Source organism: Onychostruthus taczanowskii, unplaced genomic scaffold (assembly GCF_017590055.1).
Source record: "Onychostruthus taczanowskii isolate IOZ18803 unplaced genomic scaffold, ASM1759005v1 scaffold20, whole genome shotgun sequence".
Classification (NCBI taxonomy): domain Eukaryota; kingdom Metazoa; phylum Chordata; class Aves; order Passeriformes; family Passeridae; genus Onychostruthus; species Onychostruthus taczanowskii.
In genome coordinates, this window is record NW_024499240.1 from 3,481,776 (window position 1) to 3,508,592 (window position 26,817).

Consider the following 26,817-nt stretch of genomic DNA (forward strand, 5'->3'; position numbering starts at 1 on the left):
TCTTTCATCTTTTGTTTAACACAAGATGAAGAGATACCCATTTTTATATACAGTACTATATAAAATAAGTGGCAAAGATGCCCAGAGCACCAGTAGAATTTTTAAAAGGTGCTGTTATTAAAGGTACACTCTAAAGACCCTGTAAATCAGTAATTCCTTTATTTGCCTTGTTTGGTTTTCTTTTTTTTTAGTTTCAAGCATTTATAAAATTAATTTAGCCCTAAATATATGACCAATTCCATACAAATTTCTACTAGCAACATCACTGAACAAGATAATCTTAGAAAAATTTACAAATGTACAATATATTTATAACATTACTTTCAGACAGCTTCAGTGCAAAGATATACATATAGTACATCACGATAATTGTTCATAAAAATAGAAATTGGCATTTGTCAAAAAAAGAAGGCATAGTTTCAACGTATGTCTCCAGCCACTGGCTAAGAGATGTATATATTTTTATAAAGCATTTGAATGTGAACCTTACTCTTCTGTTTATAAAAAATATATGTGCAAATGGATGTGTCTAATTTTCCCTAAATGAGTTACCTAGTTACACCACAGAGTCCTCTTTAACAAGGTTGGCGGTGTCTTTAAATGTGTCCTCTGTTGCCGTGTAAGCTAGTGGTTGGTCTCTCTTCAGAATAATCTTGGGAGGCAGTGAAGGAGAATGGGTAGGGACATTTTCTGTGTCCTGCTGCTGTTCCTTTTCCATCTGAAACAATAATGATAAAATAAAACCTTACATTCTAATGCACCATACATCCAACATTAGCTTTCAGAAACAGTAAATAAATATTCCTAAAGTTAAATGTCATGGTATAAATTATTTCTGCAAAACACCACCTGTAACAAAATGAAATGCTAATTTCACCTTAGATAGTGTACAGCTGAGTAAAAACAATACTAGAAACTTACTCCATACACTGGAACTTCTACTTTAATGCTTAATGTCAGGAGCAGCTGTGCCACCTGAGCTGAGCCTGCTCAACAAACTCATTGTGCATGACATTTAGTAACCTCTGACAACCACTTCGTTCCCTAACCTGGACTGGAATTTCTGTGCTGTTCCACACAGCAGGAGAATCTACCAATAATCTTTATCCTATGAAAGCAAGAACAAAGTCCATCAGTACATTAGCTGAAAAACAGAATTGTATAATATAAACAATACCTCTGCATATATTGGGTTTTCAAAATTAGTGTTTTGTTTCTTTTTTCTCTTGAAGAAACTCCACTTTGATTCCTGAAACATAAAAATTATTAGAACTTCACACATTTTTCTCAAAACTTCTTTGGAAACTGTCATTACAGTGTTGGATTTCACTTGCATTGACTGCTACCCCAGTGACTTCAGATGGATGTTCTTACATCACTATGTTGTAATTCTGAGCATGGAACACAAATTTCTCTTTTTGCTAGATTACCAAGCAATTTCACCTAAAGAAGTATTCACAAAAGACTAGGCAACAAAAATTACTGAATTACTTCATGGAAGCCTATATTCCAGACAAGTACATCAAAAAGGAAAAAAACTGCCTTGAAAACAACACAAGGGAAATTACTGAGAGACGTGAAACTATAGTAAGTTGACTGCATCTTCCCTAGCATTTCAATTATTCTGATCTGGAGCAGAAAACAAACAAGACAGCCTTAGAGCATTTTTATTTCCTACCGGAGGTGCATCTGTACTCTGAGCGGTTTCCTTCGGGCTAGTAGATATTACAGAGGAATACACAGGATTTTCAAAATTTTCATTTTCCTCACTACCAGCTGCTGCTGCCTGTAGGAGAAGAAAGAAAATCAACATTCTTCAAAGAAGAAAAGGTGGTCATAAGGGAAAATGAAAGGTGAAAGTCAAGCCAAAATTTATCTTACAAGTGTTGGCCGAATGACTGTAACTGCACCAGCTGTGCTGGCTCCACCATCTCTGGTTGTATACATTGGGTTTTCAAACGTGATTGGTTGTTTCCCCGACTCCACTGCAAAGTTTTCATTCTATGGAAGAAAAACCCAACAACCGCAGTGGAATAAACACCTCCATACTCCTAGGAATTAATGTGCAGTCAAACTCTTCATCTTGGGGAACAACACATGTTTACTTTCACACAGGCTTAGACAAAACCTTTATCTGTTAAAATCACGACATCAATTTACTTTTACTCCCTGACTTGGCAGCCTGGACTACTGATTGTTCCAATATTACCCCCTTTCCTAGATGGACAAAAACCCCGATATGCATTTCAATACTTGAAAGTATTTTATGATGAGGAAAGATGACCTTCACAAATCACATCTTCAACAGGGAAGAGATATCAAAGGAAGAATAATATCCAAATAAATATTTTAATTTAGAGACTTCAAAATGACATACAAATTAATAAGCAGTAACTGATATATAAAAGAATGGGATTCATTCATTTTGTCCCAGCAAGGAGATTGCTGTATTTTTTGAGACAAAGCAGTGTGTCCCCTCAGTCATGTCAGATGAGTTACATGAGGTAGGAGGATAATAAAGGAGGATAAAACCCCACCCAGAGGCACTTGTCCTGCTCTTTAACACAGCCTCATGACAGAACCAGCTAGGAATAGCACAGGAATAGTACAGCAGCTAGTTTCTTAAACCTGTCTCATTTTTACAAAACCACTCCTTCATGCTACCAGAATATGGCTTTTTTTAACACAGTAAACTCTTGCCAGCTCCCTCAAACTAGATTGACTAAGAATAGCCCCACAGAAAAATATCCAACATCTACTCATGCATATACGATGCTAAAATTTTAGGAGGCACATCCCACAGTTCATCACTATTGTACACCAAACCCTTTGAATTCTTTCCCACTGCATGTAACAATTTTTTTGTTTATACTCTGATTACATAGGGAGAACTAATGCCACTTAAGTAGAGATAGTCTGGATCCAGACCTGTTATTGGCAATTTATAAACTTGAGCTTTGGTATGTCAGTATCAGGCCAGAAAATGCCATGTTCTTTGAGCATTAAGAAGATTTGGGCAATACACAAGGCTAAAGCTATTTTTCCAGTATTTACCAAAATGCTCATATGGATGTTTTGTTACACCAGCTGCCTAATTTTATCAATGACTGTGTTTCTTCGTCTAGGCAAAGGTTATATAGGAGCTTATCTTCTTTAGCTGTTTCATTTCATAGATATTCACTACCAGTTTAGAGAGTTTCCACCTTATACTTGGCAGCAAGTGCTTACTATTCAAACATATCCATGATCTGTCTCCTACATGTAAAAGTCATTTGTACATTGTACTTCTTGTGGTAAACAGGAATAACACAGGGATCTGTTATTTCTCAGATGTGCACAAAAAACATGGATGACATAGAGTTACACTTTATGATGTGCCTATAACTGTTAAACATGATTTGTTTAAACTTCATAAATTAAGAAATTTTCAAATCTATACTGTACTGCATAAAATAGTGAATCCTGTGGTTGGGAGTGAGTTTTACCTCTGAATGCTCTAACATACTACCTGGTTTTGAAAAGTACACATTTTAAACTGTTCTATGGAATACAAAGGTCCTAAAAAATTCCCTGTTACAATACTGACATTTGTCTACTCATTCCCTTTATACCCCATGAATGTACTGAAAGACAAAAGAGGGTAATTGACTTAATTTCTGCTATATAAATCTTGGAAAAATGCACATTATTTTAAAGAACATCCTATATTTGTCCTTGCTTTCAAATTATGAAAAGCTATTTCAGGAAACTATCAATCATTGTTCCCTTATTTTTCTAGAACACATTTATTATCCCACTATCATTTTATAGAGAAAAGGCTCCATTCTATAAGCTACTAATTACATTAAAAGAACACAATTTTAAAAATTATTTGAGAACTAAACCTTACCATTTGCATTGCTCTGTCTATAGCAGAATCTCCCCCAAAGCCAGAGACTCCTATGTCCATGGTCACATCTGCTCCAGATCGGAAAGTTACCCCATTGCCATTTTCATTAGATTTTACAAGACTGCTTAAACTATAAAAAAAACCCAAACAAACAAAAACAAACAGACAAAAATAAAAAGAAAGTAGAAGAGAGTACACAGAAAGAGAGTTTATAGTACAGGTTTTTTCACTAGATCTACTAGGCATAATTATCACTTTGAATTTTGGCAAGCTAGCATCAGAAGTTGTATTTCTTTATTAGTTTAATGAGTTTTTTAACCTATGTTAGCCCACTCAGAATCATCTCAAATACCTTTGTGGGCTCATGTAGACATCAAATTATGTCAATAAAATAAAATTTCACAAAATTTACCTACATTTTGAACACTCTTACTTCAATGCTGATTTAAAGACAAATGCATGGATCCACACAATTATTCAAATTCATTGAAACTGATTTTTAAAACATCCATCTGAAATTTGACAAAATAAATCCACCAACACCTATACTGAAGACTTACATGCAAATCATGAAGATATCTACAAGACACTGTTTACATACTAGTGAATGTTCAATCTGTGTATAGATTTATGGCAACCACAAGTGCACTCTAGGTATTTATGAATAATACTGGAAATGGTCTGAAAGTACACTGTTGGGCTAAAAAATAATCAGTGAAGTGAAAGATAGAAATCAGTAACCAAATACAGGACATTCCCACACAGAAATCCAAGTATGTAACCATCCCCGAGGCATCTAACTACAAATCTGCTCCATAGGTAACCTTTGGTTTCATTTTGTCAAAATGTGCCTAACTTGAAGGAAGGAAGAAGTACTGGAATTGTGTGTCCAGTTGTATGTCCTCATTGGATCTGGCTCATGCTAAACTTCTTTCCTGCAGGTGGTGCATTGTGGGCATCAGCTGATTCAATTTTAAAAAGGCAGCTCTTAGCTATGATTCCTGTACGTGGACAGGTCTCATATCACAGGCAACAGCTAAGCCATAGCTTGAGTGAAGTCAGCTGTAAAGGTATGAGTTCTGAATTTAAAGAGGGATGGAGCAATGGCAGCACTAAGACATATTCATGGCAGAAATAAATGCAAATCAAACCTCATAGACAAAAAACTGGCATCTCCTTTTCATACAGTCTCATCACTTATGTGGGAAGCATTGTTGAATAGTAAAGATCAAGTCAGAACATTAAAATTTCAGCTTGTTCACTATCTGACAATGCAGGAAGTTTCCATTGAAAAAGGCAGGAAACAGGGAATTTCAGTGAGTAACCTGGCAATCTCCTAAAACCTCTTTGTCCTTCAGAATTTACCTCCACAAAAATTTTGCCCCAATTTAGGTACATAAACTCATTAATAAATTGGATTAGAATCACAGATTCATAGAATGGCTAGGGCTGGAAGGAACCTTAAGTATCATCTAGTTTTCAACCTCTCTCTCTGCCATTGGCAGGGACCTCTTCCACTAAACCAGGTTGCTCCTTCCAACCCAGCCTTGTGCAATGCCAGAGATGAGGCATCCACAACTTCTCTGGGAAATCTGTTCTAGTGCCTCACCACTCTCACAAAGAATTAATTCTTAATATCTAATCTAAACTTACTCTCAGTTTGAATCCATTCCCCCCTTGTCCTGTCATTATATACCTTGTAAAAAGTCTCTTCTCATTTTCCTTGTTGACTCCCTTCACCTACTAGAAAATCACCCTCAGGTCACCCCTAAACCTTCTCTTTTCCAGGCTGAACAAGCCCAATTCTCTCAGCCTTTCTATGCAGGAGAGTTGCTCTGTCCCTCTAATTATCTTGGTGGTCTTCATCTGGGCTCACTCAGTGTCACTAGTTCAGTGGAATCCTCCAGTGAGGAAGCAGTTTTAGCTTCATCCACATTACTGACTACAATCATTTAATTACATTGATTTAAGAGCTATAACTGGGAAACTGGTGCAACGACTACGAAGATGTGCTTTTACGCATTTTAAAACACATAATTAGCTTAAAGCTAAAAAAAATTCAAAGCAACATATTCTGACATCTTTTCTAAAACAAATTAATTTTAAATAATTTAAAATATATTTCCTTCATCTTCCTTTGATTTAAAACATCTAATATTTTTGATGACATGTCACAAAGCTGTTTTTCACTCAACAGTATGACTGTCAGCAGTGTAGGCATCGTCTCAGGCATTGGAAACAGAAGTTCACTACACCATGCCATATTTTTAAGCAAATGAATACAGCACTGATGATGAGTACAGCCTTTCACTGTTAAAAGACCTCTTCAATTCATCTCAGGTCAAAGTTTCATAAAAAATGAAAACATCTAACTGTGGTCTTCTGCATCTTTTTGAACTGAATATGCAGCTTCAGATCTAGTAAACAGTCTTCTATATTGCCCATTATTTAAAAGCTAATTTAGAATGTCAAAGAGTTTTACAGTCATCCTTTGTTACGCAATAATGATCAGCTGGTATTGCCTGGAATGAAAAATTCACTGGAGTTGCTGCAACACTGCAGTTCCCATCCTCCACCAGAATGGGCACACGGCAAAAAAAAAATATTTTTCAGAAATATTTAGAAACAAATATACATTTCCAGTTCACAGACATTCCTGCTCTGAAAGCCTTCAAAACATACCTTGGTAGTTTGGGAAGTGCTGGTAAAAGGGAGCCTGTTCGTCTGTAGTTAAAAAAGCCTCCAACCGCTAACACTCCAATTATTATGATTAGTATGACTGTCAGCAACACTGCTACTGCTGCTGTCAAAGACAGAAGAATAAGAAAACATTCAAGCAAGCATTGTTCAGTGCAAAAAAAAGAGCCCAGAAAATTAAAAGCCTGACCCTGAACAGGTATCATGGTGAGGTATTACAAATTCTTTAGCTCAAATGTCAAATGGAATATATTCTTGAAGCTTACTTGTTCCAGGAGGGACTCCTTTTGACAATCCTATTTCACAATAATTCCCAGTGTATCCATAAGAACATCTGTAAATGTAAGAAGGACAGCTGATTGAATGGCTTTTATTAATTTTGGGATCTCAGCTTTATTATTATATTCTGAAATGTTTATCTACAATCCAGAAATTTTAACTCCGTGTTCAGTAATTATATATTGCACTGACTGTATGTAAATATAGTATGTCTCCTATATTCAGAGAACTAAAAGTGAAAATAAAAAGTGCTGAGTCAGAAGGTCTGGTTTCAGTGGAGCATTGGTGGCACCTGCTGGCTGTTCTAAGCTACATTTATTGAGATTTACTTTTCTATTGTTATAATTTTGGGGTACAGCATTTTACTAGAATCTTCAGAGGTTTTCCTTTTTGGGTTTTTGGTTTTGGAGTTTGTTTGGGCTTTTTTTCCCCAAACTGATACATTTACATTACTTATTTGTTGATATATTTATGCATGTGTTTTTCCATAATTGTTATAAAAATGCTACTGCAGATGTATGACACCTTCTGAAGTGGTTCCAACAGATTTCAAAGAGTTTAATTGCTTCATGAGACTAAACCGGCTCAGGCTGAGCCAGGACTACCCTAACATCATACAGACTTACTTGCATTTGGGAAGACTGCTTTCATCTATATAGCAAGTTCCACCATTCATGCACCTGCAAGCTGGTGGCATTGTGGGAGGGGATTCAATAGCTGCAAAATTCAGAAGCCACATATGCATTATCAAGACATCCTCAACAAACTAAATAATATCAACAATGCATTTTCTTTGTCTCTGTAGATCTTGCATGTGCAAACTCACAGGCTGCTTTTCAGAATTTTCAGTTTTGATAGCACATGTTCTTGTTGCTCTTGTGTCTGTTTTTTTCTGCCAAATCATCTTAAATTAATTGAAGCAGAACCTCTTCTCAGAACCTAACAACTTAGTAGAGTGTAGGCACGGTCAGCTCAAGAGCTGTGTGTCTGCTCACTTTCTTTTTTTATGCAATGCAGCCCAACACCACACTTCAAACCTCTCCATTCAGAAAGCAGCAATGCTTTCTCTCTTCTGTCCAGACCCTTCCATTCTACCAGCAGGAAGTTGTACAAAGAAGGCCAAATTGGAATGCAATTACTTATGAAGAAAAGCAATGGATGGAAATACACATAGAGGAAGAGCATTATTCTAATGCTGAATCAAGTGGGGGAAAAATCATACTAGTCTTCAGTAAGAGCTCTGGATATACTGTCAGAAAAGTGTACTTAACATAGGAAAACCCCTAGATCTGAGCCATTATTATAGGCTACAGATTGAGGATGGACATAAATCACAAAATTGTTATCAGCCAGAGGAAGAAAGTGTTGCTACAATGTTTCTTACAGGTAAAACACCCTTCAAGTAAACGGGGTACAAAAACCAGGAAAGGCAGAGGTTTTACAGGCTGTTTCTCAGTAGCTGCAATAGGGCCAAATAAACTAAATATATGTACAAAAGCTATGTTTGGTCACTGCACAAGCACAGTTTTCTTAATTCCCAAACATTTTATATAAAGCAGTGTGAGTAAAGAATAACAAATTCAGTGTCCCCAGAGCAATAAGCAGCGATTAGCAAACGCAATCAACGCAGTTATGGATCCCTAATTTAAACACATATTGCATACATTCATTCACTATTACATATTACTATAACCTCTTTCTGCAGCTCACATACATGGCAATAGGAAAAATCACTAATAATTATAAAGAAAATGTAACTTAGAGGTAAGGCAGTGTAAAAGTGATGACATTTTCTCTTTCAGTGCCATAAGAGTATAATTCAAAGAAGATTAACCATAGGAAAGATGCCAGACATAATGTTACAAATAATAAATTAAAGATATGTTCCAAGGACAAGTACAAGGACATCTGGCTACCACCCACACCACTGTAAGCTAAGAATGCAGACTCTAAGCTAGAGAGAAACAGAAATTCCGCAGTGGTATTTTCACTGTTCTCAGTAAAGGCTGAGAAATTCTATTTGATTTGTGCTCCTAGAAGCACTGTGAGGGTTTTGCTGCAATGCAACAAATGCATTGCAAGCATGAAATTCTGGTGCCTAAAAGACTTTCCAGAGTATAACTATCCAGAAGTTATCTCTGTCCATGCTCTTGAGTTCTGTAAACTTTAAGTTTCTATGATACTGATTAAGTAAGAGTTTCTACAGAATTGTAAACAAAATTGTTAACAATAATTTGTCAGAAATTCTTAGTTGTGAAATCAAGGCATACTTAAAAAAAAATTTGAAATTTCAAAAATATTTTAGAATTTCAAAACAAAAATCAGAAAGTGTGACCAGTTTTGCAGCTGGGTCTGCTCTGGATGGATTGACAGACCTATATCCATTTTACAAATGACATGCAAAGGCATTAAAGAAAATGTACAGGATGACCACAAATCAGTGATGACTGAGAATGTGAAGCCAGATATTCTGACTTACCAATATCTATTACATCAGTTAGCATATCTCTCCATACTTCTAAATCAGTAATGCATTTATATTCCTAAAGAAAAGCTTCTGTTGCTTTCATTTCCAGTTTGACAAATTATTCTACCTGCATCACATTCTGTGCTGCTGCCTTCTAGGAACCGAGTCCCTTGAGGACATGAGCAGGTGTATCCTCCTGGTCTCAGCAAACAGAGGTGGCTGCAGACATCTTTACAAGGATTAGGCACTGAAAAAGTGATAAAGTGATAATGATTTGAAGAAGCAATGCAGCATATTCCTGAGGTAAGGCAGGGCAATTCCATAGACAGCTGTGTCAACACACCACATTTATATTAAAACCTTCTCTCTGCCTTTTCTTGCACCCTTACATTCTTAAGGAGAGACAATGGCTGCTGAGAGCCCAGATAGCACCAGGAACAAACCACTCCAAGTATTAAATGATCAGCACTTTGCCAGAATAAATATATATTACAACGGTTCTCGTGAGGGAGGGGGAAAAGAAAAATGACAGGGTCATATTTCAGAGACTTGAAAGACCAGTGTATAGTGTTCCACTGTTGATTTCATTTTGGGTGTGCAGAAAATACTTGTCAGCCTCTATTTAATTTTTAGGTTTTCAGAAACTAGTATTTTCATTTACTTATAGACACATTATCAGAAGTTTACTAAGCTCTTTGCAGACATCAATACCAACTTCAATTTCATAGCAGGAAATGGCTCACTGGGATCCTGATTACCCACCTGATTGATTGTATCTGTGCTGGTGATAGATGCGCACTTGGGTAAGCCATGGATTTACAGTCAGCACTTTCACTTTTTCTCCACTTCCAAATTTATCCTTCTTCCAGACTTCTCCTCGTTCTTTAGCTATCCAATATAAATGGCCTTCAAAGACATCAAGGCTGTATGGACTGCCTACTTCTCAAAGGAACCAAATAACAGACTCTCAGCAAGAAAATCTCCAGTAGAACAGACAAAAATGCTGTTCTTCAGCTTAAATACATGATGTATTGCTTTCATTTTAGGACACATGCATTCATATATTTATATCCTCATGTGCCTGACCTCTTCATGTCTCAGTGCCCACGCTGATTAATACTGATTAATGTATACATAAAAAAGCAAGAATCCAGTTTTCCACATTATTTCCTATTTGTGTCACAAACTCGACTCTAGGAGTCCGGTTACCAGGTATCCCTGAGCCTTGTGTGCCATTGATCACTGTATAAAGGAGAAAACACTACCAAGACTTAAAGTTGACAAGCTCCCAAATGTAGCCCCACTTATGAAGCCCAAGGGCTTCATAAGCACACATCTTGGTTACTATTAATTGCATAGTACATTCTTACCTCCATGTAGTACAATAGTTCTGTCTGTCCCATCAGGTCTCATGGATTCAATTATATTTTCTTTAGAATCACTCCAGTAGATCCTATCATTGTTCAAATAATCAATAGAAAGACCAGTTGGCCAGCCAAGGTCTTCAGAGACCAGAGTTTGTCTTTGCTGTCCATCCATCCAGGCACATTCAATCTTTGGCTGCCTTCCCCAGTCAGTCCAATACATAAGCCTGAAAAGACAGAATGAGAAATGGATAAGGTTCAGAATTTGGTCACTGTGATTATCCTTTGGAGTTTCATGGAAAAGGTCAGTAACGGAAAAAAAAGCTGTTCAGGAACTTATGTTTTGCAGATGTGATTGGGAAGGTCACAGAGAGTTCACTGAACAATAAATACCGAAAGAACACCCATCAGTCACAATAAAGCTGTAGCATCCATGTCACTTCAGGAAGCTATGCTGCTGTACTCCAGCTGAGAGAAGCACGTATCACAATATCTCATGATCTACCATTTAATCCAAGTTGCAGCAAGCCCAGCTATTGAATCTACAAGTGCATTTACATTGCTTTTCCCCATGGAGGAGGCTATGACTGTCCTGCTTGGAGCTGGTGAAGAGACATTCCCATCTATTTCCCTGTTTCAGTAGTAACAGAGAAATTTGGTGGGCACATAACAATGTAGAAAAGAGATTTTTATTTGACCATCTGGCCTTGTCACCGACACAGGCATCCCCGTTAAATCTAATCCTAAAATGATTTCCCATGCTCACAAACTTTGCAGTGTTAGTAAAAGGAAGTTCCAGAAAACATTCCCTTAGTCTTTCCTGAAAAATTTACCACTGTGGGGTTTTTTGGTTTTGAATAGCATTAGAAATAATTCTGGTAAGCCCTGCAATACTCACCCACGTTTTGGACTGACAGCAACAGCTGCTGGTTGATCCAGGTGAGAAAAAATAAGCCATTTTCTATACCGTCCATCTAATTTTGCCACCTCTATGCGATTAGTCCCTGCATCAGTCCAGTAAAGATGTCTGAATTGCATAAAACACAAAACATTCCAAAACTAAATAGCTTACACTTCGAAGAGGAATAAAAAAAGTTAAGAAGAAACACTCTATCAAACTTGAAGAAAATTAATATAAAGAACCTGCATTGATTACTGAACTTGTATAGAATATACAGACCCTAAATATAGGTAAGTTTAGCAAATGTGTGTGATCTGTTGGCTTACTTGTTTTTTTCCTGTGAAAAAGTTTCTCCAGCTACATCTGGTCCCTGTCAAATAATCTTCATTGAACGGCTACTGCAAACTTTCATTGTTACTTTTAAGCAGCAGAAGTGGCTAATAAGCATCTTTAAATACTGTTTTTCAGGAGAAGATGAGGTTCATTACAAGTAAAAATTCATTTACCATGTAATTTATGCAGCAGGTCTAAAGATATCCAGCTTATTAGTTCACAGCTCCTTTCTAGACTTTTGTCTTCTGACAGAGATACTAATGAATAAATTGTTCTCACATTAGATGAAAATGCTTTTAGTCCGAATAAACAGGATGCTCAGTCTACTCTTCCTTGAATTTTGTTTATCTTTAACATAATGCCTTTATAAATTTTTTGACCTTAGATAATACACAGACTCATTATTATGCACTCACTAATCACACGGTGCCTTCTGCTTGAATAAATTATCTCCTAGCTGGCCTGGGAATGTGAAAAAATAATTTATGTAATTTCTATTTGGCAGATGAGCAGCAAGACTAAGTGTCTTAAAACATGTGTAGCATTTTATATAATGTGCAGATAATGAAACGTAGTTTTTAAAAATACATTTCAACATTGTTCTGAAATCAGTGCAGCACTATGTTTGAAGTGCTGGTTGTTCACCAAGATGAAGCTGAAGACTCATCAAGATGCTTTTGATATATATTGTGGATGCTTGCTCTCATGACCATATGAATTTGTGAACATAATTCCAACACTCCCTTTTGCCTTTAGAGACCTTTTGTTTTCTAGGTGCCTCCAGTTTATGAAGCAAACAGCAAAATAACCTGAGGGCTAGCCCAGACCCTAATATAGCTATCTCTAAACTGCTGGAAGAAAAGATACAATTTTTCACTTTCTCTCATCATTTGGTATCCAAAATCCAGCAATAGCATTCTGAAGGTTGACTAATCTCTATGACTTCTGTCCATGCAGCTTCCAACAGAACCTGACTACATTTTATAGTGTTCATCTTCAAACATCAGGTTCCTCTCAACATTATACCACATGAGCTACAGCTGTGCCTGTCCACCACGTCCTTTAACAGTTATATCACAAGATGAATTGACACCATAAACATCAAACTCCCTAGAGTCAGGCCCAGCTTTGTCTCCAAGGTAGTAAACATAAGGGGTGATCTCATGATTTTTATGATTAAGTTTTAAAAATTACCATGTTTTAGGCTAAAAAAATCCATAATCAGTAAAAGAAAGAAAGACTTCAGAAACACAATTACAAAAGCCTAACCATTTTCTGAGAAAATGCATCTATTCAAAAACTTCAGAGCTCCTTCTGTTTTGGGATTGCTCATACAGCACAGGGTTGGTAAGGAATGAGCGAAGATAAAAGATAAAATTCCATTGTGGGTTGGGGAGCTTTCCTTCCAACAGCAAAGAAAGGCTGTTCCCTGGAGCATACCTAAGTCATTGAAGAAGAATCCATCTGACATGGAGGCTCGTGTATTACCACTTTACTGATGCACAGCTGATCTGCCAGTTGCACAGAATATGTGATGCAGTCAGCCACATGCACATCTATTAACCTGCTGTCTGGGCAAGGACAGCTTACTACATTGTTCTGAACTACCTTCAGGCTAGACACATTCAGAGACAATTCATAAGGAAGAAAAAATTGGATTTTGCACAGCCTGATCAAACTTACAAACTGACACATTGAAGGTACAGCATTTTTCTAGCTTTTCAGTATACTTACCTTCCAACCCAGTCAACAGCTAACCCATCAGGATTAACTATGTATTTGAGATTCAAGTCAACTTCCTTTGTTGGATTGTTCCTACTGCTGTCAAATGTGGGAAGATAAGCACGTTTGATGGCTCCAAACTCAGAGCCTTGTCCCAGAATGCTGAAGTACACAACACCTTAAAAAAAGATGAGAAATGTCTAGTTAATTACATATTTGTCAAAAATTCCAATTTTTCTGAGGCTCTTATGTGAAGTTACCAGCCTCATTTATTTACGAGTAAGGTTGCTTTTTCGTGTGTAAATTCTAAAGTCATCCATCATATGCAAGATACACATCCAAAGTCATCTTGAGCTAGATTATCAAGAAATATATATTTTTCAGGAGCAGAGGATCTTAGCTCTGAAACCTTTACACATGATTTTGAGAGTAACTTAGATTCTCATAACCCTAAGGAGCAAGTATGGCCCAGGACAGTGGCACTGCGGAAATAGCAAAGAGAGGGAACTTGAGGAATAAGCAAAAATATAAGTTAATACAGGGATCTATTGGTCATTCCTGCTTAGTATAAATTCTTGCAAGACTTGGACCAGGTTTGGGAACTGCAGAGACAGAAGGAAAAGGAAGGGGTTAATAACAATCTTCTACTGCAGCATAATCCTAAAGAACCACAATTCTACAGCTAAACTCACACTAAAATGAAAGGCCAAACAGATCAAAATCCAGCTAAACTAAATTAAAGCATTAAAAGAAACCACAGTGATGCTGGAGAATGAGGAAAGGGGAGGGGCACATTCAATGGAGACATGGCCAGTGGATCTAATTTGATTTTGCTTTCCTGTGTAAATTAAACACCCATGCTGCAGAAATGCATCTTTTTAAACCAACCACTTCATGGCTGAGTGTTAGCATACTCACTCAGGCCTATCCCTTCAGGGTCCCAGTCGTAATCCAGAGCTTGGATGCGCTCCTGGTTATCAATATAGTCAGAGTACTGTTCTGATGAGATATTGTACCTTCGAATCCGCACATTATCTGGCAGCAGTAACAATGGAGGATTACCTGGGAAACAACAATGAATTTATTTTTATGTATTTCTCATTTTAGAAAAAACAGATGAAAGTAATTTCTAATTAAAACTAGTTGTATCGGTACAAGAAGAAGAGGGAATCTAGGGTCTCTTCTAAAGCTTCAGAGCTATTCAAATTTCATGGCTTTGCAAAATTCGTAAAAATTGAAATGCTTACCACTTATTATCCCTTATTATCCCTTTCACCATAGACCTTGCACAGATATAATTCCTTAAAAATTCGTAAACATTACATTGTTGGCATATCACCACATGTCAAAAACAGAATGCCACTACACAATATGCAGTTCCACTTTCCCCCTCAAAGTACAGCAAACAATTTTGAAAGTACAAATAAATTGCCAGTCACTTAAGCCATGACATGTCCAAGTTCTACCTTGAAGTTTGTGAATTCTAATGTCTCCATATTCAGATGAATGTTCTCCTGGCCACAGTTTAACTTTGGGTTAGCCTGATAATATCCCATCAGGCCCTCATTTATGAGGGCTGTGAGATTGTATGACAAAGCAGGGCAGAGTTCTATTCTATAGAAATAGAACTTAGGCACAACAAATTTCATTGCTACCAGCTACAATTATATTATCTTCTATCACTTAGCCATCAACACACTCCCTGTCTAGATGCTTCCTGAGCAAAGCCTGTGAAGAAGGGTATCAAAGAACTGGATTTCTGACACAGGCACAAACAGGCAGGCAGGCAGGCAGAAACTGAAGTGTAAATGTCCTCTGCATTTCCAGCCTAACATTCAGCAGTAAATATTTGCTGAACTAGGCCCCCCGACAGGTAACCTGGAGACCTCATTTTCTTGTAGCATTTTTCATATTACAAATAATTTTTAGGTTTCAAAACCTCCAGTAGCATGTAAATTTGGTCACAGGCATTCTGCTCTGAAGATTTTACCATTTGACTAGGCATACCATTTTTCTACCATTTACCTCTTAAAGCTGTTAAACTGCAACTACTTTTCTAGATACAGTACTGCTTTTAGTTATCTATAACACTGCTCCATTTTCACTTTTTTCTATTATCTTTACCTCTTTATTTTTATTATTACTGATCTATTACTATTATTTTCTGAGTTAACTCTGCCTACTGAAGGACTGCCGTACATGGTAGTCACTGCACTGAGGTATGATAAAAAGCCAATGACTGATCTGAAACATTGGCCAAAGTCCTTCTGTTTGTGCGCATCAGTCCCTGAACAATGAATGGCAACCTGTCATCAAACTGCCTTTGATTTATGCCAGTTGAATGCAACTTTTTTCTGATGCATTATTTTGTTGAAAAAATCTAAACTTAAGGAATAAGCAACATTAATTTCCTTCTGATGATAACCACTGGACAACAGGTTTTTGTGTGCAGAAAATTTCAGGAGGAATTAAGGCAGGCACACAAATCAAGGTATCATTTCTAATGTTTACAACTAGAAGCAGAGATAAGCACTTCAGTTCCTAATTATGGAATAGGTGGAATACACAGATAGTATTATCTTACAGAATAAAGTTTGGCTTTCATTATCGTCTTATAAAAGAGAGGATTACATTCATGAAGTTGCTGTATTGCACTTGCTCTTTACAGGTGGCAGTCAATCTTGCTGTCAGTTAACATACCATCAGCTGCACACTGTTTCCCTTGTTGATCACCCACAGACCTGAAGCCATCTGCACAGAAACATTCATAGCTTCCTTTGGAATTCTTGCAGTCCTGGGTGCATGTTCCAAAGATCTCACACTCATTGATATCTAGACATAAGAAGAGAAAAGATTCTTAAAACTTGATTTATTTCTAGTTCAGTCTTTAGGAGTCTCAGGGGTGACCTCATCACTCTATACAATTCCCTGAAGGGAGGCTGTAGTGAGGTGGGAGCTGGTCTCTTTTACGCTGCCAGCAGTGAGAGGAGCTGAGGAAATGGCCTTAAAATGAGACAGGGGAAATTCAGATTAGATATTAGAAAAAAAACTTTCACTCAGGGTAGTCAGGCATCAGAGTAGGTTGCCCAGGGAGGTGGTGGAGTCACCATCCCTGGAGGTGTTTCAGAGGCATCTGCATATGGTGCTGGGTGCTGGTTTAGTGATTTAGGGGTTACAGTGGTGATGCTGGGTTGATGGTTGGACTGGATATTCTTAAAGGCCTCATCCAACCTTGACGATTCTATGCTGGTCATCTTTACTCCATGAAGTGGTAGGGCTGTGCTTTCCCCACATACTCTAAAAGATCAGTGACCTAACAAGTGACCTTAAAATCAGTATCTGTTATCAAACAGAACTCCTCATCACTCATCTGCTGTTTACCACATCTTAACTACAGATTGCCAATAATTACTGCAATCCTACTTAACAGGTTTATTTTCAGAGATGTATTTTTGATCATGTATTTTTGTGTTAAATCAATAAGGCAAGGCAAAAGATGATTAAAATGAGATGCAAGAGCAAAGCTTTCTTGAAATGCTGAAGACAAGACACACAGTCCTCAGAAACTATATCAGCAGGCAGGAAAGGGAGGGGTGGCCTTGGATCATGTTTAATAAAACTAGACAAATTGTCCACAGGAGCTGGGAGAAACAAGCAGAAGGGTTCTCATGAAAACATACTGAAACACCAACTGGGAAGGGTCTATGTCACATGACCACAAACCACGGCCTTTGAGTAGACTCCTCACCACATTTTATTTGCATAAAATCCAGGGCAAAAATATGACACAACACACCTTTACTGTAGGTCTGTTCTAGAACAGAAAAGAAGGAGAGTATAACCAGCAGGAAGTTTGTTTTCAATAAGGAAAACAAAACCCATCAAATTCCTATCCCTCAGATTGCAAACCTACGTGGTGTAAAACAAAAACATATGTACAGGTACCAAAAGCTTAAAAGAAGTCTTAACTGTGGAGCCAATTTTTTGTTGAATGGGGCATACATGTTAGAAAACACGATTCAGCAGTGGAACACCTTAGGAAGCATCTGATAAATGTATAAAAATCATGTTAGAATGTGAAAATGAGTGGTCACATTAGAATGATGAAGTGACAGGTCACTGAACACTTATCAGCAAAAAGACATTTACAAGATCAAAAATACCTTCACAGGAGTTGCGATTACTTTCACTGGCCTTGTACCCTGGCCTACAGGAACAGATAAAGCCTCCTTCATTCAGATTGGTACAGTTATGTTCACAGATATTTTCTGCACAAGTTCTCTCTGTTCCAGGATCTGGAAAAAAAAAAAAAAAAAAGCTAAGAAAGAAAGCAAGCTCTGTTCCAGGATCTGAAAAAAAAAAAAAAAACTAAACGAAGAAAGAAAGCAAATTGTACAATTATAACCAAAAAATGAAGTGATAAGGGGGAGGCATAATTTGATCATTATTACAATTAAAAATAGTTTTCAGATAGATTAAGTTAGTTTCCTTTTTCTTTCTAATAAAAATTAGAAGACAATAGTAACCACTGGTTAAAAGAGCTGTCAACTAGTGAAGAGGGTCAGGAAAAGAGCCATAATCATTAAAGCACACCTTCCTTAACAGAAATTACATTCTAAATTACCCTCAATCTGCAGCAACTGCAGAATTTAAGAGATTTTAATCTAATGTCTAAATTTGCCAACAGGGCTCATACTTATCCAGTGCTTTCTTATCAGCTGAACAAGAAATATTCTTAATTGATATCATGCATAACACAGGTCCTACATTATTATCAGGAAACAAGAGGGAAGATGACATGTAGCTCATGCCAAACCTAATTTAAAACTCCTGCAGTCAGTACAGGTCATTGCACAGAATGCACTGCCCTTTAAAACATTCCTATAATGGAAAAGCCAAGTCAGGCATAATAGTCAGTCTGTAACAGACAATGAAAATTATACCTGTCTGAAAGTACATATAGAATTCTATTGGCTCATATATACTCTATATATGCATAAAAATATTTGAGTACAAATGTAAATGTGTTCTATAAGCAGAAAAGATAAAGAGTATGCTTATTGGAAGACCATGAGGAAAAGATACAGATGTATGGCAAAAACTTTACATTAAGCTGATTATCTCCTTTTTACATACACATTCCAGTGCTGATTAAATTAAGTTTAAACAGCTCAATTTCATATACATGTAGAAGCATAAATTCATTATACACAAACACACACAAATATTCCACTTTCATTACAGCAGGTATTTGATGTTGGAAAGGCTCCAAATGTCACCATCTGATGTGTATTCACATTTATCCCCAAAGAGCTGAACGCAGACATCAGGAGGTGTCTGTTTCACACTGCTTCATTGCCTTTTTATACTTCTATATTTTCATCAAGTCATTGCATTGGGCTATATTATCTAAAGACCATTGGGATGGTAATTAAAAAAGAGAAATCAGCTGCTTCAAAATGGACTACGCTATAGGCTTTCCAAGTTATTTGTGTTTTGGAAGTCTGCTGGATTGCAAATCACCAGTGTAGCATTTGGCACGCTTTCACTTGATGCCATCACAGCCTGACAAAGTGAAATTACAAGTGTATGCTCATATTACCACTCGTCTATACACTGACATAAAAAATTAGGGGTTTGTTTTGGTTTTTTCTGAGATTCATGGAATACATCTCATCTCAAAGTTCAAGTCAAAGCTTTTACATTTAAATGGATGCTAGTAAATACATAATAAATAGTTCATAAAAGCTGTACAGAGGATCTGAGAGGGCCAACAGGCAAAGGACTAGTGGTGCTTAGAAAGTTCTATGGTCACGTCTATAAAAATAAAAATAGAAGCATCTCAATATACTTTTATTTTTAACTGGGCTAGAGCAACATATATCAGTTCAGAGTCTACCCACTAATAACTCCATAGGTTGGTCTATTGCAGTTATGGTTGAAATAGATGGATGTTCTTACCTCTGTAACACAACCTATTTCAAAGATCAAAACCAAGATCAAATATATACATATATTTTTTGTGATGCATAAATACTCTAAGACTAAAAAAGACTGTTCAACAAGATCAAAACCAAGATCAAATATATATATATTTTTTGTGATGCATAAATACTCTAAGACTAAAAAAGACTGTTCAGAGCACTGAACTTCATGTAATGATGGAATCATTCAAGCTCAAAAAGACCTTTAAAATCATCAAGTTGTACTATAAACGAAGACACACTAAGCCATATCTCTAAGTAGCACATCTATATGTTTTTGGAAGATATGTACAAAAAAATGAAAACAGAAGAGAATTAAAATAAACTAAAATAATGAAAGAATGAAAACAATAAATACTGACCTCGCTAACTGAATAATCCTAGAACAGGCTTATTGAAAAACAGTAAGGAAATTCAATTCGCAAAGGCTACTTAAAAAACAATACTTTTTAGTATGGCATTCAAGAAAAAACATTCATTGCTTTCAGTTTCAGAAAAATCTATTTCAACAGCATTGTAATTTTGTATTTTATTGATATTATTACTTACTGCAGCCTATTTCATCAAAATGGTCTCCACAGTCATCATAATTGTCACAGACATAATGTAGGGGAATGCAATTTCCATTACTGCACTTGAATTCTTCAGTTTTACAAGGTCTTGGTGTTGGCTCTCTACCTACAATCAAGAAGAGAAATATTCCTCTGTCACAGTTTAAACTATTAAATACCAACAAACAGCTCTATTTCCCATTGCTAATGGGGAAGCTGATGTAAAACAGTGGCAAGACTACTCTGGAAGTCTGTAGAAAGTTAAAACCATAAACAGGATGTATCATCCTCATTTCTAGTCACATCTCCATGAACTGAAAGAAGTCGTGCTGTTTTATAAAAGAGACAGAAGGAAAATTCTTCATTTTAATAGTTGAGTAAACTTTCCTTTTAATAATGCAAACTTATTAATATCCTGTAATGATATACTTCATACATCTACTGCAGACTTCAAGAAATTATAGAGATATTAGTAAAGTATTAACATTTAGAACATTGTACAATAAAGCCAGTAAACAATATCATTAAGCAACCAAAAATATGATTACACTTGAAAATGTACAGCACAGTAAGCGAGAACTATGTAAGTTATCTGAGGGCAAAAACCTATTAAATATTAACAGAGCTGTTTCAGGGTCTGGGCCTAAATATCAAGACTGTTAATATGTGCTTAATAGTGCCACAACTTCAGGAAGTATTACCATTTGTTTATTTTAAAAGTCCCAGCTAACCCATCCCAATTTTACTATACAGCCAAACTCTTTCCTCTTTCTCCTTTTAGGTAGAGCTCATAATAAGATGAGCAAATATGTAGCTGGTGCTTATACTAAAATCTAGTATTGCTTTGAAAATCATGCTCTTTACTTTTCAGACAAATGTTTGCCCAGTTTTGCTACTTGTACACAGAGCTATAAATACATAGTACCAATAACCACAGTTAAAATTATTTCATAGTGAGCTCTTGTTATCACTATCTAAGGTTAACTTTGACATCCCTTGGGTATTATTAAATATTAAGCACATCAAAATTACTGAATTTGATGCTCAATTTTTGTAAACGTACAGTGTTCCTCTTTCTCGTCACTTCCATCTCCACAGTCATCCTCCTGGTTGCACAGCTCATGACTGTATATACAGCGATTGTTTTCACACCGGAAACGGAATGGAGATTCACAAGCAATATCCACTAAAAGCACACAGATCAATCAGTCACACTTTGATACTTTAGGCCATTGGGTTACAAATTATTCATATAACTTTTCTCTTGGAATATTTGATATGTTTTGTGTATTTCAAAAGGTGAGGGGGCATTCAGACAAAAAAATATTTTCTGCATATTTTGGCGATTGTATGTTAGAATGTTACACATTTTTTTATCAGAACACAGTACTTCATCTTTGGCCAAAGACAAATTCTCTAACTACATATAAAACTGAGGTCTCTAGTTTGCTTATGAAGAAAATTGACTGGAAATCTAACATGTTATTTAAGTGCATAACTGACAAAACCAGTTTCCGTAGCACCTCCACATTTAATTATTACACCTCAGGACTTCTCAGTCATATTTACAAAGATGTCCTGACAACACTAATAGCTTTAAAAGTTCAGCATCTGTGACAACATACACTATCTGAATTAATCTTTGATTTCAAACTGATGCTCTTATTTTTGATAACCAACTTGAAAAACATGAATTAGTGACCTTATCTCTCTGATATGCTTCTCTCTACTTTCATAACGACATATACAAACATCTGCAAAGCTGTGAGACATACTGTCACAGAATGAACTTGCATGTAAAGCAAAATTCTTAGCACTCATCCCAAATAATTACAATTTATTTTCTAATTGATCTACTATATGTAGAGATTAAGCATATTATTCATTTTAATATAATTCCTCTCTCTTACAGCAAAGGTGAAGTTCTTCATCAGAATCATCTCCACAATCATTATCCCCATCACATTTCCAGTATGGCTGAATACAGACATGGTTTTTGCATTCAAACAGCATCGGTGGACAGTATGTACCATTAGGATACCGTGTTGCTGAAAAAAAGAAAATTATGACATTTTCTTTTACAATAAAAATTTAATGTTTTCATTAAAAATATTCAGTCCAACACCATATTATTTTTAAAAACACTTATCTCCATAATAGGAGATAAGTGTAATAGGATAAGAGGTGCTTCAAAGATGTACAGCAACAACAGGCTGCAAGGACTGAAGACTTCTTTGCAGCTGCAAGTAATTAATTCAGGTTTAAATGAAGAGTGAAATAACTTATGTTAGACAAGCTTTTGAAAATAAACAAAATAATTTAACAAACGCTACTTGAATTTATTATTGACAAATCTAGATCAATAATAAAGATAACTAACCTCACTGGCACCAAATGGGAATGATTGAAGAAGCACATAAGATATGTAATTTCAAAAGGAGTCATGTTGATATAGCAAAAAACCCCCACACATATTCTGTAACAACTGTGAAAGGAACTTAACTAAACCAAAGAAAAAACAAAAATATTCTTCTACCACTCTATATAAATAAACCATACACTTGCTCTTTCAATGGCTTCTTATACATTTTATTCTCCATTTAAGAACAAATGAATTTATAACTCAGGTTCTGAGAGCGAACTGGTGTGATGTATGTCACAGGATGTGGTAACCATCAGAAAAATAAAGATAGTACTGTGCAGATGCCCTTTCTTACTTAAAGTACAGCTATTAAAATTAAGTAGATGGAAAGATGTACTTAATTGGTATCCTTTCTCTTCATGTTGGTATCATGTTGTCCTGATACCAACCTGAAGAGAAAGGAATTCTCCCGAGTACTGAAGCCAAAGATCATGGAAACATGTAAGTCAGAACCAACACATCAGTATCACCCAAAATGCTGATGTCAGTCAACACAGATATAGCACAAAGGGAATATTTTCATTCCAATTGGGAACAGTACTTTCTGGGTAAACAGCTGCAGCTGTAGATCCAGGCAAGCTACAGATATTTTTTTCACAGAAGATCAATATACCAAAGGAAAACAGAAATGGAAAAGTATATTATTTCCTTGGCTTCACTGATACTTTAGGACACTTTACACTGCTTTGAGAATTATAGAAAACAATCTCATTACAAACCTTGTTAGAATTTGGTACAACTGAAATAGTTTGGTTCTTGCAGTGCTTATGGGATAGTGAAAAATTTCAATTCAATCACGTGTGTATCTTCTCCTGGACTTGGTAAATACATTCATTTCCTACCATTAAGAATGTGTTTACAATCAGTGTAAGAGATGGCAACACATTATCATTTTAAAAAGCTGATTCAAAATACTCTGCTTATCCTAAATTTTTACTAAAATCACTGACCATTGCAGAATTCTATACCTCTAAGGAGTCATCTCACTTAAAAATAGGGAAAAGTGCAAATCTTTCTGAAAGTGAGCACAATGGGCACCAATGGCAAAGCTTGTAACTCACGACAAGTTGCTTCATCAGAGAAATCAAGGCAGTCTGCATTTCCATCACATCTGAAGCGCTCTGCAACACAGTGTCCACTGTCACACTGGAAATAACCTGGGTGGCAGGTTCTCAGCTCTGAAAAGATTCAGAAGTAACTGTTGAAATGTCTTCTTATTCAAAGACAGAAAAGCTTTTTATGTTTTGAGTACAATCTTCTAAAAACACTGGAAAATCCCAGACTACTAAAACTGTGGTATTCTCTACTTTTGGTGGGGTGACTAATGTGACAGGGTGAATATTACTTCATTAAAGATGCTTCCCATTAAAGATAATTTTGCAGAATATTTTATCACATTAGAAACAACAGTGTGAACATGTAAGATGTAGCATTCAGATAACACACACCACAGTCACGTTCATCTGAATTGTCTTCACAGTCATCATCGTGGTCGCAGATCCACCGGGAAGGAATGCAGCGCAGATTGTCACAACGGTATTCACTTTCTGTGCACTCACGAGGACCTTCATTTAAAATCAATGTACAAATATGAAAAGTTTCCCAGATATAGAGGCAAACATCCACACCTATCTCATTGAACCAGACAAAAGTAATGTGGGCAGAGGTAAAATCTTAAAAATTAAATTATGTTAAAACATCATTACCCCAAAGTACTCTTTAAATATGGTAGATATTCCATGTCCCTCTTGACACAGAAAAAACAAAAATCAATGCAGACTTTGTTTCAACACAGAATTATACAAAAGCTTTTAATTCAAATAAGAAAAAAAAATCTTCTATTATTGTTTAAGAAACTATACATTTGCACACAGGATAAAATTCAAATGCCAGTTCTCAGTGCAAAACAGAAATTTGTGATATTGTGATGACTGGATGGATTAGTGTTTTTATGCATCCTTAATATCAGTGTGGTATTTCAGCAAATAAAAGAGAGACTATCATACAAAACAAAGAAGTGTTGCATTTGAGAGTTGCCTTGTTCTCATTAAAAATAGAAGGATATTTAAGTCAAAAGTGGGACTATATAATTACAAAGAAAACAAGAACTCACTGCAGTTATGCTCATCAGAGTTATCTCCACAGTCATCATCTCCATCACACTTCCAGCGCAGCGGGATACATCGATGATTGTCACAACGGAAATCTCCAGAAGGACTGCAAGTCATCTCCTCTGAAGTACAGACAGTTTGTCAACAAAACAGCACACATTAGCATAGTCTTTGCTCAGGTACATTGTTACTGAGGGCTTTCAGAAAATCTGGGTGTTTGCAAATTGGAGAAATATTCTAGGGACAAAGTAACATTGAAATGACCTTCTCCAAACTTACCACAGCCTTGTTCATCACTGTTGTCTCTGCAGTCGTCATTCCCATTGCACACTGCCCACAATGCTACACAACGGTAGTTGGTTCTACAGCTGAATTGTGTGTGATTGTCACATCGATAAGCAGGTCCCACTGAAAAGAGGCAGTTGTCAAAATTAATTGTGTTCCTTAGCCATTAACCATCCTCCTTGCTTTTCAGCCTCTCCTAACCTTTTATGATTTACAGTCAATTATTTTGACTAAAAAGAGCTATCTGATAATTTTAGTGTTGTAAAAGAGAAAGCATTAAATGTATCTGATTTTACTATCTTTTCCAATCTATGCTCCTTGTATTCTGCATATGCTACAAACCCATCACTGGATCAAATCACACTCATTGTGTTTTTCCATAAACTATCCTCAGATGGCAAAAACTTGGTCACAAGTTCTTGAAAACACACATTAGTTCAGAGAGACAGGCTATAGCATATAGAAAAATCCTAGCATCAAGAAAGTCAAAGTGAGATGCTGCCAGTTTCTGATAATCTGGCCAGTATAAACAGGCTTTCTCTCCTTCAAGAATATATAAATAGTAAATTATCACATAGTCTCTATGTTTTCTAACACTTTTTACTGTATGAATGCAATTAGCTTGCAGAAAATACTCCTTTCCAATAAACTTTCAATCTTAGGAAAATTAAATAATGTGGTTCACTCTGCTTTTAGTGCACTTTAATGTAGGCATTTTACTACAGCTGTGTGCTTACTGCATTCGTGGAATGGCTCATCAGAGTTATCACCACAATCATCATCCACATCACATTTCCAGGACTGTGGGATACAGCGGCCATTGTCACATTTAAATTGGCCTGGGGGACAGGTCCTACTGGCACAGTGAGCACTATCTTCATCCGAGTTGTCACCACAGTCATCCTCTCTATCACACTGCCAGGCTTCTGGGATGCATCGTTTGTTGGCACACTGCCACTGATGAGTTTCACACTGGTGATTAGCTGAAAGAATACAGATCAGCTGTTAAGATCCTGAAACTTACAAAAATTATCTGCTGCTGTTATATCAGTCGTGCCCTTATGTTTACATCAACAGTTAAAAACAAAGGCAGAAAGAAATTTAAAGTGTCACATATACTTGTCCAGTTAAAGCAGTTGAGGTACACATTTCTAACATCACATGTCACATTTTCCCCAGGTACCTTCAGACAAGCTCACTAAGGCTCTACAGTTTTCTAGGAGCAAGACATATACTACCTTCTCCTAAAGCAGAGGGAAGTAAACCCAGCATTCAACATGATTGAGGCAGGGTCTCCCACTCACTTCACAGAGGAGCTAATGGCATATTGCCTCTGACCATGCAATCTTTTGGAGTGTATTGCCTGATGAGCCTGTTTATCTACGAATGAACATGACAGACAACATAGGAGAAGACCATGCTAATATCAGCTGCAGAACCTACAAAAATATAGCCTCTATTCCCAAAGGGCAAAGCACTGGAAGGTGGTATCAGCAGTGCTGGCAAACTGGGGTAGCTCTGAAAACAGAAGTCAAAACTTATCTCTGCTTCCAGAATTTCTTGCTGTACTTCACTCTACTACTTTCTTTTACATACACTGCCAAACCGTATAAGAAAAAAATATGTATTATAATTTCCATTGATGTTCTAGACCAAAGGATTCTGTTACCACGCATGAGATAAAAAGTAGAAGGAATTACATAGACCTAAACTGATTTTTTATTGTACCCAGTATGTTATGCCGTACCCAGCATTACACAGCTGCCATAATTCTACTTTTAAATTCCCCTGTGGCATACTTAAAATCTTAGC

The 26,817-nt window shown here is 36.5% G+C and overlaps 1 protein-coding gene across 1 annotated transcript in view; it reads right to left on the reverse strand.

Annotated features, from left to right (window-relative positions):
- Window positions 1-11: 11 nt before the first annotated feature.
- LRP2 (LDL receptor related protein 2) overlaps window positions 12-26,817 on the reverse strand; it is a 112,671-nt gene continuing 85,865 nt past the window's right edge. The window contains exons 56-79 of the mRNA XM_041403338.1: window positions 25,743-25,988; window positions 25,000-25,128; window positions 24,723-24,842; window positions 24,058-24,174; window positions 23,671-23,787; window positions 22,098-22,235; window positions 21,251-21,373; window positions 20,186-20,314; window positions 17,816-17,947; window positions 16,353-16,484; window positions 14,571-14,714; window positions 13,665-13,830; window positions 11,595-11,723; window positions 10,703-10,923; window positions 10,095-10,274; window positions 9,460-9,579; window positions 7,492-7,582; window positions 6,853-6,920; window positions 6,572-6,692; window positions 3,890-4,019; window positions 1,882-2,001; window positions 1,679-1,786; window positions 1,178-1,249; window positions 12-718 (exon numbers count right to left, since the gene is read on the reverse strand). Coding sequence (XP_041259272.1) covers window positions 557-718; window positions 1,178-1,249; window positions 1,679-1,786; window positions 1,882-2,001; window positions 3,890-4,019; window positions 6,572-6,692; window positions 6,853-6,920; window positions 7,492-7,582; window positions 9,460-9,579; window positions 10,095-10,274; window positions 10,703-10,923; window positions 11,595-11,723; window positions 13,665-13,830; window positions 14,571-14,714; window positions 16,353-16,484; window positions 17,816-17,947; window positions 20,186-20,314; window positions 21,251-21,373; window positions 22,098-22,235; window positions 23,671-23,787; window positions 24,058-24,174; window positions 24,723-24,842; window positions 25,000-25,128; window positions 25,743-25,988 — 3,215 coding nt within the window. The 3' untranslated portion in view covers window positions 12-556. The remainder of the gene's footprint in view (window positions 719-1,177; window positions 1,250-1,678; window positions 1,787-1,881; window positions 2,002-3,889; window positions 4,020-6,571; window positions 6,693-6,852; window positions 6,921-7,491; window positions 7,583-9,459; window positions 9,580-10,094; window positions 10,275-10,702; window positions 10,924-11,594; window positions 11,724-13,664; window positions 13,831-14,570; window positions 14,715-16,352; window positions 16,485-17,815; window positions 17,948-20,185; window positions 20,315-21,250; window positions 21,374-22,097; window positions 22,236-23,670; window positions 23,788-24,057; window positions 24,175-24,722; window positions 24,843-24,999; window positions 25,129-25,742; window positions 25,989-26,817) is intronic.